Genomic DNA, 20,362 nt, shown 5'->3' on the forward strand with positions numbered 1-20,362 from the left:
AATTCGAACATCATAGCTTCTAAGTCTACCACAGCTCGTCCGGCTCCCCTATCCCAATATAGCAGCACCACCCTCCGAGATAACCAAGCCCTAGGATGGAGGCCCGAATCAGCATTCAACTAGCAAGATCAAACAAAGTTATGGATTTATGGTCCTGTGATCTTATCACCTAAGCTAATAAGAGCATGGACGCTTAGTCTCATCTCGACCATCATAGATGAAAGTGGAACACAAATTTTATAAATTTCTCAAAACAAAAAAATTTGTTTTCTTTTTTTCGTTTCGTACTCGTATGAAACCGATATCCTCATGTCGAGTCGCACTACTTCCCCGCCTCAGTGTGCAACATTCAAAGTTTCAAACATCATCAAAAGATTCAAAACACAAAATCGAAGTACGCGTGGACCAAGAGTCAAACTTTTACCCACCGACCCGGCCCAATATTCCTAAAGAGAGGAGAGATATAAAAAGCGACAATTCCCACAAGAATTCCCACTCCCTGCAAAACCAAGCAGCAGGACGCCGCAGCCGGCACACAGCCATACGACGCCGTTCGCCGCCTCTATCCACACCGCATTTACCTTCTCTCTTCTTTCGCATTCCTCTCCTCTTCTTCTCTTCTTCTCCGTTTCGTATTCTGCTGCAACTCTCTTTCTAACCGCTTCAACGGTTCAGTCAAATTCTCCGATGGCGCTTCGCTTCGAGGTTAGGGTTTCAGCTCCGTCGTCAAGTTTCATTCTGTTATTTTCGTTTATAGCTTCAATTTGGACTACTTTATACTCGCATTTAGTTGTTTTCATCTGTAACATGAGCTTAATGTATTGTAATGAGTTGTTTTTCATCGCTAAATTCTGTTATTTCAAGCAGCTCTAAGCTTGAAATTTGTAGTAATATACGGTTTTTGTTTCGGTTTAAATAGTTCGTTACGGCCGGAATAACCAGGCTGTGATTTTTAGTATGGATTGAATTAGTATGAACATTGTTTATATCAGAGAAAGTCTCTTGAAATATGTAGATTTTCGAGAGACGGTAAAAAAAAAAACAAGACTTATAATGAAAACATAATTGTAGCGTTTGCTAATGTGGATTATATTTCGGGATTTTTAGTGTTCTAATGGAGAATGTGTAACTTTATACAATGGTGGTAAGAATTCAGGAGAAGTTAAGTACAATTTATTGTAATGTCGGTTGCAGCAGCGTTAGGTTACTCAGTATTAGGATGCTTTTTATTTCGGTGTAAATAGTCATTTACGCTGGAACTACAATGCTGTGTTTCTGTATGGACTCAATTAGTATGAACATTGTCTCAAGTGTTGATTATAGAGAGAAGGTAAAAATCAAGGTTTAACATGTTAACATAAATAAAAATTATGAGTAGCGTTTGCGAATTTGGACTGGATATAAGCTAATTTTCAACGTAGTGAATAGAATGTGTAACTATATACTAGGAAGGTGTGCGTGCGTTTTTGTTTGTAGTTGTTCACTGAATTTGGAACATGGTTTGCTGCTTTGTGACTAAAGGTTCTGGGGAGATTTAATCGTGCTCGTGCAGCTCAACTTACACTCCCTCACTTTGTGTGTCAGACTCCTCTTTTCATGCCTGTTGGAACTCAAGGTTAGTGTTTTTTTGGCTTACTGATATTTGATTAGCAATAGACGTTAGTTCTCATGTGTCTATACCATTATCTGTTTTCTTTTGTAGCTAAGTTTTGATGTTTATAGACATGAATAAGAGTATAAGAGATAACAATATATATGTCTACATGGGGTTTTCACTAACATTTATATGCCAGTTTGCATGCTAAGTTTCTAGTATTCGTATTCATGAATTGTTTTGATTAAAACTTAAAATAGTTGTCATGTGCATACATGCAGATATATTAGGAATCTATGATATGGATGAGGTTTTGTTGGTTTCAGGAACTATAAAAGGGTTGGCAACTGACCAACTTGAGGAAATAGGTTGCCAAATAATTCTTGGGAATACGTATCATTTGGCACTTCGTCCTACCTCTGAACTTATTGACGACATGGGAGGCCTCCACAAGTTTATGAACTGGCCAAGAGCAATGCTTACGGATTCTGGTGGCTTTCAGATGGTTGTTTTCCCGTTATTGCACTGTCTATTGATAATCATTTCAGATGATGCTCTTATTGCTTAAGTATGCTGCTTTTCAGTTTTTACTTTGACCACTATACAGTTCATAAACTCTATTTATGAACCACATCCAACAGATTTTATTTTTATTTTCTAAATAAGTTCCTCTGATTGCCTTAGAATTCTTAGGTGGTGTTTGGAACGTTTTCACACTCCATCTTTTCATTTTTGAAATGAATATATGGTTAAAACAAATTCAGTAAGATATTTCTCAAATCGTAGAGAATAGAAGTTGAAAAATATCTTCAACTTTTACAAAGGATGAGTGAAAACATATGCATTTGAAAAGGAAAATTGATGTTTTCACTTCATTTTTAAGACTTATTTCTTAAAATTCTTTTACAAAAACATTTTTAAAAAAGTAAACTTCATGTATAGTACTTTATGTTATACTTTTAGCTTTCTTCATTTGAAAATGTCACATTGCCACGTATTGTACTCTAGAGTTCTAGCTATTTTTTTTCAAGTTCTATTGACGAACTCCATAATATGCTTGCATTTGTTTTCTTCTTTAGATTCATAATGCTCTTTCCATGGTATTTTGTGTTTTCTTATATCTTACATTTAATTTGGCTTCTGCATTCAGGTATCCTTATTGCATTTAGCTGACATCACTGAGAAGGGTGTGACATTTCAGGTAATATTTTCTTTTGGTACTGCAAATTGTAGTTCTGGTGTTTTTGAACCATTACTGTATTTATCCTGTTATCATGTGGCTCATGACTGGTCACCAGATGAATCTCTGGTGAGGCTGTAGCTTTTTTAAAATCAATTTTGTCATTGAAGATTATCAAACCAGTTATTTCCAATGCTATTCGTTAACAGATAGAGGGAATATAAAAAAAAGATTACGTTTGTGTGGGCATAAAAGGAACTGGAATAATTGTCCTATAAGGGTCTACATCACCTTTGTGTGGGCATAAAATATACTGTACATTTGCTTTGTGCTTCATTTGGGCAAATAGTTGAACTGAACAGCTGATGACATGAACTTGCCTATGCTAACCTAGTGTTTCCTCTTTCTGTATTCATTACAAGACTTTTCTCTTTCAGTGCTCATATATGGATGGCTTAGTTTTAAAGGCCTTAAACCTGCTATGTATCTGGGTCTTTCTGGTGCTTTTTTCTCCTTTTCCTCGCTTTTGGAACTCACTTCTAACAGTTCATAGATAAAAGCTAATTGATATATGTATTTCATCTACTTCTTCATGCATTCTTCTTTTGTAGATGTGGTTGCTTTAATTTTTTTTTTTTTGGGGCGGGGGGGGGGGGGGGGGGGTGGATTGTATTGTTTGTAAAAGTTTGCTGAACAGTGGATTTTAGTTTTGTTATTTGATCATATTTTGTTGTCAACATACATGTATTTTTACGCTTGATACCATGGAAATCGTTTCAAAATTTTTCTTGTTTTCATTGTATGTTGGCAAAAGCGAAATGGGTGATGCTACAAACGTGTTGCTTTGTTTATTTTTGTTGCTGAATTACTTTAATTCTTGACTTCAGTGATTTATGCTGTTTGTATGGATATTGTTGATTTGGTTTGTCCTTAACTTGATTAATTTCCATATCAGTCACCAGTCGATGGAAAGCCAATGCTTTTGACACCTGAGGAATCAATTCAAATCCAAGTAGGTGCACTTACTTTTTATTGTTCCTGTTAATCTTTGTTAATTTTACATTTAATACATAGAAAGTTTTGGTAAGCTCCAGTTGAAATATTGGTTTTCTTACTTGATGCCTCCTCTATGTTCTCTAATGCATGTTCAATGATCTATGCAGAATAGAATTGGAGCAGATATTATAATGGCCCTTGATGATGTAGTGAAAACTACTATCACTGGTCCAAGAATTGAGGAGGCTATGTACCGTACTCTTCGTTGGATTGACAGATGTATAGCGGGTAATCAACATACTGCACTGATTGTCTCTTATGTTTCTTTTACAAATACTCTTAAACAACATTCAGCATTCAGGAATTTTATTAAGTTTATGTATGTGTAGCTGTGTACTGACATTTATCTGCCACGAGTTTCTAGGGTACTAGAGAATCTTTATCATGCATAAACTTTAGGCAAATTTCCGAATGCAAGGTTTGTTTGACTATATGAAAACCCTACATTATAGGAACAACTGATGGTTAATTACTGAGCTTTTATCTGTTTTAATTACTTCTAGGTTGGTTTCTCTAGTAGAATGATGCTATATGTAGTGTTTGCATTTGGTAATTGTATGTTATTCGTTTTATCACTCTTGAGTCAAGTATGTAGTATCGTTATTAGCCACATATCTTTTGGTAACAGCTCATACAAGACCGAGCGAGCAGAACTTATTTGGTATTGTTCAAGGTGGCTTGGATCCTGTGCTGAGGTGAGTTTCGATTGATAATGTAATCTCCATGTTTTGTTTTCAAAATTTTTATGCATTTTTTAAATTATTTTTATATTCCCGATACTGATATACTTCTTCAACACATTGTGTTATGCCATAACTTATATCTTATGGATCAGGGATATATGCGTCAGAGGCTTAGTAGAACGGAATCTGCCTGGGTATGTGTAGTACAGCTGTATATTATAATAGCAGCAGTGATATATACATTTGCATACTTCAAAATATAATCATTGGCTGAAAAATTCTTCTCATCAAACCTTTATTTAACTTTCCAGCTTCATACCCTGCAGAATAAGCAACTTGTATACACTTGTCCTTATAATAATCAAAGAAATTTAGGAATTTTCAATTGGAATCAAACCTTTATTTAACTTTCTAGCTTCAAACATTGCAGAATAAGCAACCTGTATACGCTTATCCTAATAATAAATAAGGGGATTTAGGAACTTCCAATTGCAAAATCAAATTTTGCTGTTATGATATTTTCTACGATCTCGGGTGCAATTAATGTGCAGTCATCAATCTCTTCATATGTTTCTGTACTGCTGTCTATCTGAAGTCCAGTCAGTTAAACTGCGCTTTGTATTTTAACATTTCACAAAGTGACACCATGCACTTCAGTTTTACATCAGCGGTATTAGTATACTGATGAACAATTTTGCTTGTGTTACAGCTATGCCATAGGCGGTCTTGCTGGTGGTGAAAGTAAGGATTCATTTTGGCGTGTTGTTGCTCAGTGCACTGCTGCACTGCCTGAGGACAAGCCACGATATGTTATGGTGCTAGTGACTTGTAATTTCAATTCACGTCCTTAAACAGCTGTTTCTTCTTTTTATTTTGCTCAAGCCATCATGTTTTCTTGCATTTGTTTTCAGGGCGTTGGTTATCCATTGGATATTGTAGTTTGCAGTGCTTTAGGTGCTGACATGTATGACTGTGTTTATCCAACACGTACTGCTCGCTTTGGCACAGCTCTTATACCTGAGGTAATAACTTCTGAATTGTGACCAGCACCTTAACATCTTCTATTTTTTTAATACATATCTGTAGATATGCAGTTGAACTGTAACTATATATCATAACTTCATAAGTAACTTATCAGGAAAATTTTTGCACTTGGGTATGCACCTCCTACTCTATTGAGTAGTTTAAATAATAGCTGATCAGGAACCCTTTCATCTAGGAGACTGGAAGTGGTTATATGTATTGGCCTTTTACTATTATGGCATTGGCATTCTTTTAGACCTTTATACATTTGCCTCATACAAATGGAAAGGCACCCGAGTTTTTCCTTACATGTGGATGCACAAGTATTCAGATGCTTAAGTGCCTTCTCAGGGAGTGCTGAAGCTGAAGCACAAAGCTATGGCCGAGGATACCCGTCCTATCGATCCTACATGTGCTTGCATGGTTAGTATGAATTTACTTGCATTGGCTTGAAAAATTAGTGCATCGATGCATGTATAACTGCTTCATTCTATTTCGTCAATGGCAGGTATGCAAGAATTATACTAGAGCTTACATTCATTGCCTAGTTACAAAAGATGCTATGGGATCTCAGCTTCTGTCATATCACAATCTGTATTACATGCTCAAGGTTCGGATATACTTTCTTATTTATATATTTATTTATTTATCCCTTACTATATTGGTGCTATAGTTCTTTGCTTGTACATAACCAAACCTCGTCCTCTCATTGTTTTATTTTTGTCCTAATGCAGCTAAGTAGAGATCTGCACTCATCAATAATCAAAGGAACATTTCCAAAGTATGTTTGCTTCTGCTTTACTGCTTTAGCCTTAGTCCAGTCCTTTTTTGTTGGACGATAGAAATCTTCCTCTGTTTTTTTCCTTTTTTTTTTTCTGTATGGCATTAGAGAAAATAATAACCATATCCTGTTCTGTCCACAATCTATAAGTTGTAGATCAGTGATGAACTCCTTTGTTAATGAATATGATTTTTACCTTGTCTTCTCACCGGTACTGATTGTCTTTTTGTAGGTTTGTATGCAACTTTCTGCAAACAATGGTAATGTCTTCATAACAGTCTCTCTCTCTCTCTCTCTCTCTCTATATGTATACACACACACACACACACACACACACACATCTATCTCTGGGTGTCTGACCTCTTGGTTATGTTTAACATGTGAAATTTGGGCAGATTTGAGTTTAAATGATGAGATAGTGCACCACTAACAAAAATTACTATCTCATGAAACATTTCAAAAGAATAGTTGAAAACTCCACACTAGGCACAATGTTGAAGAATCATTATACTCGACTTGTTTTATTTTATACCATGTCTTGAAATTGAAATGGCTACTGGTAGCTATGCCATTGAAATTTAAATTGGTAATCTACCATATAAGCTTTACCGCAATTATATAAATTTATGTCCAACGCTACTTTTCAATCAAATCATGATTCATTTGAAGGACTATTACGGGAAATGCAAAACCTTATATTTTGAGTGAAGTCAGTGAACCAATTAGAGAATCAGTACTGTTCTTGTCTTTAGAATTATACGGTCTGGCTATTGGTAGCATTATCATATTTACTCCCAGCTAGTATTTTGCATTATATTCCTTGTGCCGGTGTGCTTTTGCTTTATTTCTTTTTCAAGGAGTCACTTGGTGTAATCTCTACCACAAACTGTTGTGATTCATGTTCTTGTTGTTTTGTAGTTTCCTAAAGGCGACGTTCCGGAATGGGTCTGCGATGCCATGGATGTTGCTGGAATAGACATCTCTTCCTGCTGTACTTCATTTTCTTCATCCCAAGATTCAGATAAGTTCACACACAACTGAGGTAGTCTTAATGTCTTATACAAATTTTGATGCAAGAGCGGCTATACCAACAACACGAGAAAGGTTGGTATTAACAAAAAATGTAGACTAGGTGAGGGGAGAGCATAAAACATGTTCCCTCATTTTGTATCACTAGAAATCATAGGAAAGTCTCCTCTAGCATTTTTGTTGGTTGGTTGAACGCCGAAGAAAGAAAGAAAAACTGCAATAGATAAACTGATGGCAATTCTTTTTGGAATAACTCCATTTTTCATCTTCACTGCTTGTAAGAACAATAGAAAATCAATGCAGTTAACAAATTACTAAGCTCGTTCTGAAAACATCATTTTGCTCATTCATTAAATTTAAGAACACATACATGATACATGGAAAAACACATTTTCTCTTTTGCACTTCCATTTCATTTACTAGCTATATCTTGTTGAACATATGGTGGAGATATCTACAATACAGTAATTCTAGATTGAGTTAAACATGCATATTAATAGATCTAATTTGAGATTAATTGTGACTCCTATTACTCAGAAGTAATCAGGAGTCAAAAGTAATTTTCTGCTTGCATGGAAAATATGTTGGAATTGGACATTCATGCATATCAGCGGATGCATGCAGTAGTGGTAACGGGTTGCTGTGGCTTAAGCAAGGTCTCGAGTTCTAAACCTTGTGGATGTAGCACTATGCGTTGGGAGAGTCAACCCCTCTACGGAGGTCTTCAAACACTCGGAAGGGATGACTTGTAAATGGTACGACCCCGATATGCCAAATTCTTTTATGAAAAAAGAGGAAAAAAAAATTTCAAAACAGTTTAAGCACTAGTCAATCTTTTCACACCTTCCTGTCTATATCTTACTCTCCAATTTCAACATATTCGGCTATTTCGTTTGCTGAGTTCCTTTTAGGGCCCATGTTCCTCTCCCTTTGTAAGTTTCTTTGCTTTTGCCTCTTTTCAGGCAGAAACTTCCCCCCACAGTATGAAGACTTAGACACTACCCTAGTCTAAACCTCAATATCAACATTCACATACGTGAAGAAATTAGACAAGTAGAGTGGAGTATAGTGTCTAGATGCCCTTAATCCCAAGACTGAGCACAAAATCCCCACAAGGAACCTATTTCCTTGTTGGCGTGTAGGGAAGTTTCAATCTTGCAAGGCAACCTATCTTTGAAAAGAGACCTTCCATCCACCTAATTCATGGATCAAATGTCCTACATTTCAAAATTAGAATGCCTTGACATGATTTGCAAGCCCTTCCATACTCTTATTCGGATTAGGTAAACAAGTTTTGGAGTATCCACTTTGCGGGTTCACATTATCAGATTTCACAACAAAATCCATCTCCTACTAGCAACATTCGGCTGTGGATGAAAATCGCATCCATTAACATCTGTAAGCTCTTGGTTGCCAATTTACCCACCGGGGTTATTTCGTAGGCTCTACTAAGAACCTTTGCATCCCAACAAAACTAAGTTACAAGACTGGAACTGTAAACAAGCTCTACCACTCTTCTTTCTGTAGTGTTTCACCTATTGATAGTTCAGTTTAACAGTAAATTTTCTGCATGTACTATACTGATCATAGAAGAAAAAGTGCTCGAGTTGGGAGGCCTGAGAAAGCTATCGGAAAAGAGCCACTGTTTATCTTTCGACTTTCAAGCTTTGATGGGGCTTAATATTCTTGATGGGATTTGAGTTTTGGCACATCTGCTTGTACAGAGCACCAAATAGGAGGGGGACGGTTTCCAGGGTTTGCCACGTACTCTAAAACAGGTCACGTCTCCCTGCTGCAGTCTTTCTTTCGTATCAGAACCAACCTAAAGCCAAAGTTTTCTCCATTTCTGCAAACCTCTTCTCTACTGAGAGATGTCTCAGTCTTCTCTGGGAGATTGCAATGTTCTTATTTTCAAAGATTATCATAAAAGCAAAGCCAAAATGTACCACTGAGAGTTCTCTATAAATCCTAGCTCCCACTTGAAAATTGGAAATGACACCACACGCTTCACTTCATTGAGAAAAGATGGGAGATAAAGATTTAAGAAACGAAACTACAATGCTCATTAAATCAGATTTCCCAGAAAATCGAATCCGTCGTGTTGTATCGACTACAAAAATCTTTTGAATCAATCTTCTGAGATGAGAGATTTAAATTCGAGACATCTACGCATAAATTGCAGCTGCTACTTGAGCTTGATTAAACTTATCTATGACGAATGTGAGTGAAATTGAAAGTGTTGGGGAGTTATACATTTCAACAAGTTATCCATGCTACTAATACTAGGTAATTTCGAGTCCATATGATCATGTATGGCTGAATCTAACTATAGGTGTGGGGGGTGTCTAAGAAAGCAATTCACAAAAGCTTTGTACAGAAGTTCAAACCAAATACGGGTAACGGATCCATAGTTGGTTACTTGGTGCAGTTGGCTTCTGCATATATATAAGAGCAAAGCTCAAAGATTTTCAACCAATCTCCTTACGTTATTTAAGATAGAATTGTTTTCTTCCATGAAGGATAAACATCTTTACGAAACATTGTGCTGTGACATGACTTGATAAAAGCAGTAGGACCTATAAATTTAATTTTGATTGATAATGATTCCTTTCAATTTTTTGGAAGTGATATAAAGTAAAATCAATGGAGTGGCATGATCTTATGAACTTTCACTTAGGGTACATTTGCATAGCATTAAGACTAATTTGGTGGTTATGAGTTATAACAATGTTACATGATATCTAATTCACTATTCATCAAGTATAGCTGTAGAGAACTGAATTTCTCTTTGAGATTTGCCAGACGTACCACAACGAGAGTTTATCATCCATATACTGTAACTCTCTAAGCTTGTGGACAATATATAAATAACATGATTAGTAAAGGAAACGTTTCAGTACATATATGCAATGTTCTAAATATCCCGATATATCCTCGATATAATTCCGATATTAAGAAAACGATACGATAAATTGCTTATCGGTCAACCCGAAAAATCAAGTCAAATGGCGATATATCGAGTCAAACTCGGTTTGACCCGATATATCGGTGCTATTTTTTTAATTGTTTTTAAAAACCACGTCGTTTTGAAAAAATAATTTCAAGAAAATGAAAGTTTCGTCGATAACATTCGATGACGAGAGAGTTTATGATGAATGATCACCTCTGTTTTTATTAATTAATATGTATTTTGATTGTCAAAACAATCAAATATTTTTTTAGGAAGTTTATTTAGTACATTTACTTCTATAAGTTTTAATTTCTCAAGTTTATTTGGTATATTTTGATGTATATATTTATAAATATATTAAATTTAATTAAAAATTAGCAAAAACGATAAATCCGATATAATCCGATATATCTCGATATATCCCCGTTATATCTTTATTTTACAAAATCGATACGATGCCGAAAACAGTTATTTAGACCATTGCATATATGAGTAAGCATATCAATCGCCATTACAAATTATTAGTGTAAGAGATGGAGTTTTTTTTCAAGGGAACACAATTACAACACGTGAGGAATGAAAAGCCAAAACTTATTCTGAAGTTTTTATGCATATGACAAACGTCTTAGAGGCAAAGAATGAAATATCGGCGAGAACGGAAATATCGATGATCCGAAAATTGAAAATTTCTGGGAAATTTCGTTTTTAAAAAATAATTAAGTAAATTGATGGAAATTTATATAAAAACATGGAAATTTTGAATAAAACTTTTAAAAATGTTTATTTGATCAATTATCTACTATATGTCATAAGAAATTATTATATAACTATTAACTTGTAGTGAGTTATAGTAATTTAAGGTGAAATAATCGTCGAGCATTATTAAAAATCTACTTAATATATATATATATATATATATATATATATTTACCTAAAGAGAGACTAGTTCATCACACCTTATTTAGAAATGATACATTAAACATGAAATTACATGAGTGATTTAGAACCAAATAAATAATTTATGAGGTACAAATTTTTCATTATTTTCATCATGTTTTTGAGTAAAATCCTGAGTATATTGTGAATAATAGTCATTAAATGATACCTCCTATTTCTAATTTTGCATATATTGACTTATATGTCAACCATATGAGTCATGAGTGATTAACTGTGGGTTGTGCTACTGGTAGTTCCCGTTTGGATCAAACATTTCTCGACTTTGACCATAACCATAGATTTGTGAAGATTGTGCATCAGATTGTGTCTGTATTTTTTCACTTGATTGCATCTCATTAGAGAATAAATATGGTGGATAAGGCATGTTGAATTTTCCCCATAAGGGTAAAGTCCATCATTGCTTCCTCCTAGACCAAAGGGGTTCGATTTCCTTCAACAACCAGTTCGGTTTTATTTCAATTTTAGATGAATATTGAGACATGTAATGCAATATATAATAAAAAGCGTCATATATAACAATATGTTGGTGTAGTAGAGTTGACTATAACTTTGTGCTTGCGAAATGATGTATTAGAGGTTTGATTCTCCTAACCAATGATTTTTTATTTTATTTGAAGTTGGCTTGACATGTGGCGATATAATGAAAATATCGGGAAATTTCGAAAGTTTCCGAATATATCAGGAAATATCGAGAAATTTCAAAAATTTCCATCGAAAAAAGATTGGTATGTTATAAATATATCCATATGTCGAAAAATGTAAACTTTCACGGAAATATCGAGCAAATTATGGATATTTTAGTCCTTCATATCCACTGCTCTCATAAAAGTCACAGTCAATCGTCTAAATGGCGGTTATCGGTATTGTATCAGTTTTGTAAAATAAGGATATAACGGATATATATCGAGATATATCATATTATATCGGACTTATCGTTTTTGTTAATTTTTAATTAAATTTAATATATTTATAAACATATACTTCAAAATATACCAAATAAACTTGAGACATTAAAACTTATATTTCAAAATGTACCAAATAAACTTCATAAACAAAAAATATTTGATTGTTTTGACAATTAAAATACATAAATAGTAATAATCGATAAAAATAGAGGAAATCATTCATCATAAACTCTTTCTTCATCGAATGCTATCGACGAATCTTTCATTTTCTTTAAATTATTTTTTCAAAACGACATGATCTTTAAAAAAACACCGATATATCGCCATTTGATTTGATGTTTCGGATTATCGATAAAATAGACCGATAAACTACTTATCGTATTGTTTTCTTAATATTAAGTATATATCGGGATATTTAGAATATTGCTCACAGTAAAAGGAGATTCTTATATGGAGTAGTAAATTTACAAGTGTAAGGAATTATCAAGCTTCAGAGTTAATTATATGATCTCCATAAAAAAATCTAGTGGTAGATTCATCTAAAAATTTCGGAAATGCATACCAGCATTCTTGTATTTGGTATTGTGTTTTGTATTTTGACAGAAAAAAGCGGGATTAATTGATTTAGAGTTCTTCAATAAGTCAAATATGACACGATTTAGAGAATGAATTTTTCCGATATCTATTCATTTCACACTGAATGCTACATATAGAGTTTACATTGTACTACAACCATATGTGCTACGTACTACCATATACATAATATGTAAATACTAACTATATGATGTACATCCCTAAATGACATTCTATGACTCACGCTCATATTCTCCCTTAAGTTAGCGCATACACATCAACCATGTCAAACTTGTTAAGTGTGTCATAAAACGCTTTCTTAGAAACTTAGTAAATCTGCAAGCTACTCTTCAATAAGGACAAAATGTAAGCTAATAATCTTTGCATCGAGCTTTTCTTTTATGAGCTTTTCTTTTATGAAGTGACGATCCACCTCTATGTCTTTAGTACGATTATGTTATACTGGATTTTGTGATATATCAATTGCTATATTATTGTCACAATACAATTGCATAGCACTTTTCAACTTAACACCCAAATCACATAGCAAATTTCTAGCCACAACAATTCACTCACTCCATGAGTCATACCTCTATACTCAACCTCAGCACTCAATCGGGCCACAACATTTTGTTTTTTACTCTTCCATGTGACCAAATTACCTCACACAAACATAAAGTAACCCCATGTTGACCTCATGTCTATAATATTTTCAGCCCAGTCTGCATTTGTAAAACCACTAACCTCAAGAATGTTGTTGTGTTTAGAAAACATTACTCCTCTCCTTGGAGCTGAGTTCATGTACCTTAAAATTCTCACAATAGCATCCATGTGACTCTCACTCTTGAATTATGCATGAATTGACTCACTACACTCATTGTATAAGCAATATTTGGTCTAGTATGAGTTAAATAAATCAAGCGCCCAACTAACCTCTGATAGCTAGCTCAATCAGTTGGTGTCTGGTCTAGATACTCTGCTAGATGATTGTTTTGTTCAATGCGGTGTCAATAGGTGAGCAATCTAACATACATGTCTCTGTCAGCAAATCAAGTATGTATTTCCTCTAGCACAAGTAAATACTGTCTCTCCTCTTGCTACCTCAATCCCTAAGAAGTACTTGAGATCACCCAAATCCTTCATCTCAAACTCAGAGGACAACTATCTTTGCAGCCGATCCATCTTTACAGTATCATTGCTAGTAATCATCATATCATCAACATATATAATCAAGGCCACAACATTCCCTTGTTGGTGCTTAAGAAACATGGTATGATCTAAATTACTCTATTTATAACCAATTTTCTGCATAAATTGTGAAAACCTCCTAAACCAGACACGAGATGACTGTTTGAGACTATATAGAAACTTTCTCAATTTGCACAAAAAATCACTAGAATAGGTAATTACGTACTCCGGAGGAAAACGCATATACACCTCTTCAACTAACTCTCCATGAAGATATGCATTTTTAACATCAAACTGTCGCAGTGGCTAATTCAAACTAGCAGCAAATGAAAGAAAAACTCATATAGTGTTCATTTTTCAATATGATCAAAAGTCTCATCATAATCAATACCATATGTCTGAGTAAACCCCTTAGCAAAAAGACGTGCTTTATACCGGCTTATTGATCCATCCGCATTATGCTTCACAGTGAACACCCAACGACACCATACATCTTTCTTGTCATGTGGTAGAGGCACAAGTTCTCAAGTATCATTTTTCTGCAATGCCTCCATCTTTTTCTCTATTGCTTCCTTCCACTTTGGATCTCACAATGCATCTTGCACTCTGTTAGGTACTGATACAGTAGATATTTGATTCACAAAATATTCATATGACTTTGATAATCTCCTAGTTGACATATAATTAACTACTAGATATTTTGATTTGGCATGTAAAGTGGGTTCATATATTTTGGGGGTTGACCTCTAGTAGATCTGTTTGGTAACACATATTGCCCACTAATAGACTTGCTACTAGTACCAGTGGATGGACATGCCTCAGATGAGTAATCTTATGCACCATGAAGTTGTTGGTCAGGGGTATGAGTGATGGTAGGAGGGGCAGATGTGCTCTCAGCTGTTGGTTCTCCTTTTGGAACCTGTGTGTCTGATGCTTCTATCTCTGATGAAGCTTCTGATACTGCTAGAATATGGTTATCTAAAGCTTCTGATACTGCTAGTACCTGGTTATATGAAGTATCTACCTTAGAATAAGCTCATGCTATTGCTGATACCTAATTATTTGAAGTTTCCATCTCATAATGAGTTTCGGCTATTGGAGTCAAAGTATCTCCGGTAATGACTATTTTTTATTCCACCCCCTCGTCATGATATGGCTCTTTAAAAAATGTATTCTCCCCCTGAAGGGTTGTATCATAAGAGGTAAAATAACTCGTCCTCAAAGAAAGTAACATTCATAGTGACATAGTACTTTCTAGTGGGTGGATGATAATACTTGTATGCCTTTTGATTGCTTCCATAACCAACAAACACACACTTGATCGCCCTATGATCCAAATTAGACTTTCTCTGACTGTTAGAAACATGAACAAAAGCCACACAACTAAAAACACATGCATATATATTGTGAAAAAAGGGAATGTGAACATGTGATGCAAGAACCTGAACTCGAATGTTGTCTTTAAGAACACTAGATGGAAGATGATTGATAAAATAAGATGAAGTTTCTACAACATGACACCAAATATACTTAGGCATATGAGCACTAAAGAGAATAGAACGAGTCATATCAAGGAGATGACGGTTTTTCCTTTCGAACACCTCATTTTCTCTAGTGTTCATGAACATGTGGTATAGTGAACAATCCTATGACTTTTACAAAACTGTTGAAATACACGGTTGACATACCCCCCCCCATTATCAGAACAAAGAACTCTAATAGTGTTATTATACTGTGATTGGACATGAATATAAAAAGTTTGAAAAGCAGGAAAAACCTCATCTTTGGTCTGAAGGAGAGCAATCAATGACAACCTAGTGCAATTATCAATAACGACGCATAATACCCCATACATGTGGTTGTAGGCTCTTTAGAAGGTCCCCAAACATTAGAATGGATTAATTCAAAAGGGACATAACTCTTAGAACAACTCGGATGATAGGTAGAACGATAACTCTTAGTAAGGACACAAGTTTCACAACGCAAAGATGACTCACCCACACCAATAAACAAAGAAGACATGTTTTTTTCCCATAATATGGAAAGATGAATGCTCCAATCGACGATGCCACAACCAAATTTCACTTATCTTATTAGAACTTGTTGTCAGAGTAGTGGGTGGTTGTGCTCTTGGTTTTTGTTATACATATGTCTGATCCAGGTGAAACAATTTGTCCGTCAAATCCCCCAACCGAGTATCTCCCTAGTGAGAAAATCCTGAAAAATCACATACATGGGGAAAAAGGTTACAGAGAATCGAGACTCAGTATTCAATTGGGGAACATATAACAAGTGATGTGATAGATCAGGTAAATATAGAACATTATAAAGTTTTGAAGTACACGTGATACGAATTGACCCTCTCCCTAACACAAGAAAAGCCTCACCATTAGTATTATTGACATAGGACACTGGTGGAGGAGATAACTCAGTAATATAGTAAGATTTATCATAAGTTTTATGATCAAAGGCACCATACTTAATAGGCCAAATATCAGAACCAACAAAGTTGGAAACTTTCAAAGCCATACTGATCTTACCACCAACACGAGGTTTTGTATTGACAAAGATGTTACCATTAGTGTAGAATTGCCCCACAACATGCCTAGAGTTGCTCGAGAACTAAACTCTCAAACCATTCTTGAATAGCACTCTCGGCATCCTTCATATGAACAAAATCAATGAAAGCATAACCTGGTGGTCTCCTTGCAACCCATATTCTTCTAATAGGTCTTAAATTACATAACTCAATTTCAAGCTCTCTCACTCTCTCTCTGAAACCCAAGAATCAAGATTGCCAACATACACACAAGACTCTCTCTCTTTTTTACGTCGAGTGTACTGAGTTGACAATTTGAATTTGCAGCAGGTGCACCTCTACTGCGAGTGTACTGATTCTGGCAGAGGGGAAAAACAAATTGGGCCAAGAAGAATCGGGCATGATGAACTGGGTGAGGTCGGAGATATCTGAAACTGGGTCGAACTAAATCAAACACTATGTCGGAAGATCTGGGATTTTAATTCTCTGATCTGATGAACTGGGCCGGGTCGTGAACTGACGACAGCGGGAGATGGCTGGGTTGTAGCAGGACTTGGAGACTCCGGCGTGAACTGAAGATGACGGGAATGATAACAAGAACCAGATAGAACAGTCTAAAAGGCACAACGCGGGTCGGGATTATCGACTGCAACTGAACGGGAAACTGACTGGAATCACGCTGGTTAGGACTGGTTCAACCGAAAACGATGCTGGACTGCTGCATGGGACTGACGATCTGACGAGGACGATATGAATGGGTGCCCAAATCAAACGTTTAGGTGCCCAAGGTGTCAGACTGCAAGTTGACGACAACACAAACAGAAATTGACGAGGACGACGCTGAAGTCTAGAAACAACACCAAGACGTCAAATGATGTCGAACACTCGAACATGAACAAACCCTAACAAAAGGGGTTTTAATTCCACAAATAGATTGCAGCGGAAACAAAGAGATAAAAAAATTTCGGATCTTTGCTTTGATACCGAGTCAAATATAGAGAATGAATTTTTCTGATATATATTCATCTCACACTTGAGACTACATATAGAGTTTACATTGTACTACAACCATATGTACTACGTACTACAATATACAGAATACGTTAGTTCTAATTATATGATGTACATCTATAAATTACATTCTACGACTCACGCCGACAGTTATTAATGCATTACACATCACTCTACTGTTGATGTTCATATAAAGATGACAGAAAGGATCATAAGAGAAAGAAGGAAAATCAGACCATTGACATTTGAGCTTATCCATATCTATCTCTATAAATATCATTTGTCAGAGTGATGTAACAGTTTTGGTAAACAGTTATAATTATGAGAGCTTGTGTAATAAACAAGTTCTGGTTAACAGTAAACTTCTAAGGTACTGTATCTTTCCCACAGAGTGATTATATAATGATTAACCTGGAGAGAGGGCTTTGTCAATGAGGTATACAAGACCTCACACTTCTTGGCTTCTCTGAAGGGCACCCCATGTGTTTTTGAGGAATAAAGAAAGGCAAAGCAGGAGGAATTTCTAGCAGTCTAGCTTCTCCAAAACTAGTCTTCTAACAAAGGAAAGGCTTTCTACCTCTAGCTGCTCCAGGAAACCGTAGTCTCACAAAAGTTTCCTAATTTGGTAGTTGTTTGTTTTCAAAAGCTCATGTTTGCTTATCTCACCCAGAAAGACTTCCTTTGAAACCCCCTCGATTTCAAAGCTCAGAAAGATTTGAACTTTGAAGTGAATACTATAAAGGGTTCTTGCAGCTTTGAGTTATGAAGAGGATCAGTAGATCAGATTCTTTGGGTAACTTGATCCCCAGTTACCCATTAAAAGGTAACTAAGAAAGAAACATAAAACCTTCTTGTTCAACTTCAACCTTTTCATATCCAAGTTTCTATGTTATATTGATGGGTTTTTGATTCAAAACTTTAGCGTTTAGTTTGATATTCAACTTTTGAAGATTTTTTTCGTTCACTTTTTGTTGATGCAGAAGAGGGGAAGCATAATACAAGTAACAACTCCAACAATGGTGGTTATAGCAAGGAGTTCCAGGCAATGTTGGATTCTTATGACCAAGAAGATTGCGGTGAAGAAAGCTCAGTGAAGAAAAGGCGCTTAAGCTCACAGCAAGTAAAGGCTTTGGAGATAAGCTTTGACGTTGAAAACAAGCTAGAGCCAGAGAGAAAGGTGAAACTAGCTGAGGAATTAGGCTTAGAACCAAGACAAGTAGCTATTTGGTTCCAAAACCGCAGAGCACGTTGGAAGACTAAGCAGTTGGAAAGAGATTACGGTGTGCTGAAAGCTGATTATGATGCCTTGAAGAACAATTATGATAGCCTTGAGAGAGAGAACAGAGTTCTATCTGAAAAGGTATATTAAACTCTTAGTGAAGTACCATTTTGATTATTGTATCATTTTTCCAATGAGATCGTTTTGTAATTGGGATTGATAAATTTGATGGTAATTTTTTCAGGTGAAAGAGCTAAAAGCAAAGATATGTAGAGATAGTGTAGAAAGCGATCAGTCTGTCAAAGAAGAATCACCAATTTCAGTGTACAAGAGCAGTGTGATGGAGCAAAGTAGAGACCAGGATTTGAGTGACAATGGTGACAATGCAGGGCTAGATTTGTACAACAACTTGAAGTCCAAAGATGGATCATCAGATAGTGATTCAAATGGAGCTGTGAAGGAAGAGAGCAATGGCAATGAGTCTTCTCTGGGGTACAATGGTCATTCACTGTCTTCGAATTCGATGAACTGGTTTCATAAAGGGTATCATTATCAAACTCAGTTTGTGAGGATGGAGGAGCAGAGTATGTTTAATGCAGAAGAGTCTTGCAATTTCTTTTCAGTTGATCAAGCTCCTAGTCTTCACTGGTAGAATTAAAAACTAGTTTAATTAAGAGCTTTGATGGTTTAATAAGATTGGTCTTAATTTTGTAGCTTAAAAGTCCAGTTGAAGCTTTATGGCCATAACATGTTGCTGGTTTAACTTTAGAAATCAATCAAATCATAGAATTAAATTAAATTCAACTGCAAGAAAAGCCTAAAATTTGTCATTGGGAGTCTGCATCTGTGCACCATGATAAAGAGTTAACACATACTTCTGGAGCTCACTAGCTGTAGAGTTTGACAATAGGGTTTTCTAGAAATCAGTAAGCACAAATTTAGTAGCTGTAGAGTTTGACAATAGGGTTTTTTAAAGATCACCAAGCACAATACTAGCATACAGATTGCTGCCCTCCCATCTTTTTCATACAACCAGCTCAGTAATTGCCTTTCCCAACTTTACAAGTGCTAACACATTGAACATGGGATATAGTACAACAACTAAGGTTGTTAAACTTTTTGTTTTCCAGTCAAATTAAAGGTTTTCAAAGCCGAAATAATTTCACCAAAACAAAGAAGTTTATGTTTGATCCTTTAAAGTTACTAAATACGTAGGATTTTGGGATACTTTATCCACCGATTTATATAACTTATTTTTCGAACCATATAATTTAATTTTTAGAGTTTGATTATCTAATTTGTGTCCATATGGTTGGTGAAAAAGTATATAGTATGATGCCTAGCTTTACCACATTGAATTGCTTGACTGGTACCACATCCTATATGTGGGGGACTACACACAGCATTGACAATCCAATGCCCCCAAAATTTGAAGTGTCCTTATTGACTGCATTCAAAGATCTAACTAAGCAAAACCTTCACATGCCCTTGAGCTCCATTTTGTGCCAAAAGCTCTAAATGAGATTGAATGGTAGATCAGATTTTTTCCATTCCAGCAAAGCTCTAAAAGAGAAGGCTTCAAGATCTTCCTCTCAATGTCACACTCAATTGTCACAAAGTGGGTTCCATAGCGTCATCCATGTTTGACTGTTAATGCCTTCAAGGGAATCTAGC

At 35.5% G+C, this 20,362-nt stretch overlaps 2 protein-coding genes across 2 annotated transcripts; both read left to right on the plus strand.

Annotated features, from left to right (window-relative positions):
* Positions 1-514: 514 nt before the first annotated feature.
* Positions 515-7,664, plus strand: LOC126793940 (uncharacterized). The gene is made up of 15 exons (XM_050520576.1): positions 515-705; positions 1,522-1,615; positions 1,921-2,099; positions 2,745-2,795; positions 3,730-3,786; positions 3,938-4,058; positions 4,459-4,525; positions 4,666-4,707; positions 5,223-5,328; positions 5,425-5,535; positions 5,888-5,959; positions 6,045-6,146; positions 6,271-6,317; positions 6,550-6,577; positions 7,236-7,664. Exons 1-15 carry the CDS (start codon positions 688-690, stop codon positions 7,356-7,358), a joined length of 1,218 nt encoding a protein of 405 aa, XP_050376533.1. The 5' UTR covers positions 515-687; the 3' UTR covers positions 7,359-7,664.
* A 10,252-nt stretch (positions 7,665-17,916) lies between these two features.
* On the plus strand, positions 17,917-19,401 carry LOC126793952 (homeobox-leucine zipper protein ATHB-6-like). The gene is made up of 3 exons (XM_050520586.1): positions 17,917-18,292; positions 18,450-18,829; positions 18,933-19,401. Exons 1-3 carry the CDS (start codon positions 18,232-18,234, stop codon positions 19,338-19,340), a joined length of 849 nt encoding a protein of 282 aa, XP_050376543.1. The 5' UTR covers positions 17,917-18,231; the 3' UTR covers positions 19,341-19,401.
* Positions 19,402-20,362: the final 961 nt, after the last annotated feature.

The sequence above is a fragment of the Argentina anserina genome, chromosome 5 (genome assembly GCF_933775445.1).
Source record: "Argentina anserina chromosome 5, drPotAnse1.1, whole genome shotgun sequence".
Lineage (NCBI taxonomy): Eukaryota > Viridiplantae > Streptophyta > Magnoliopsida > Rosales > Rosaceae > Argentina > Argentina anserina.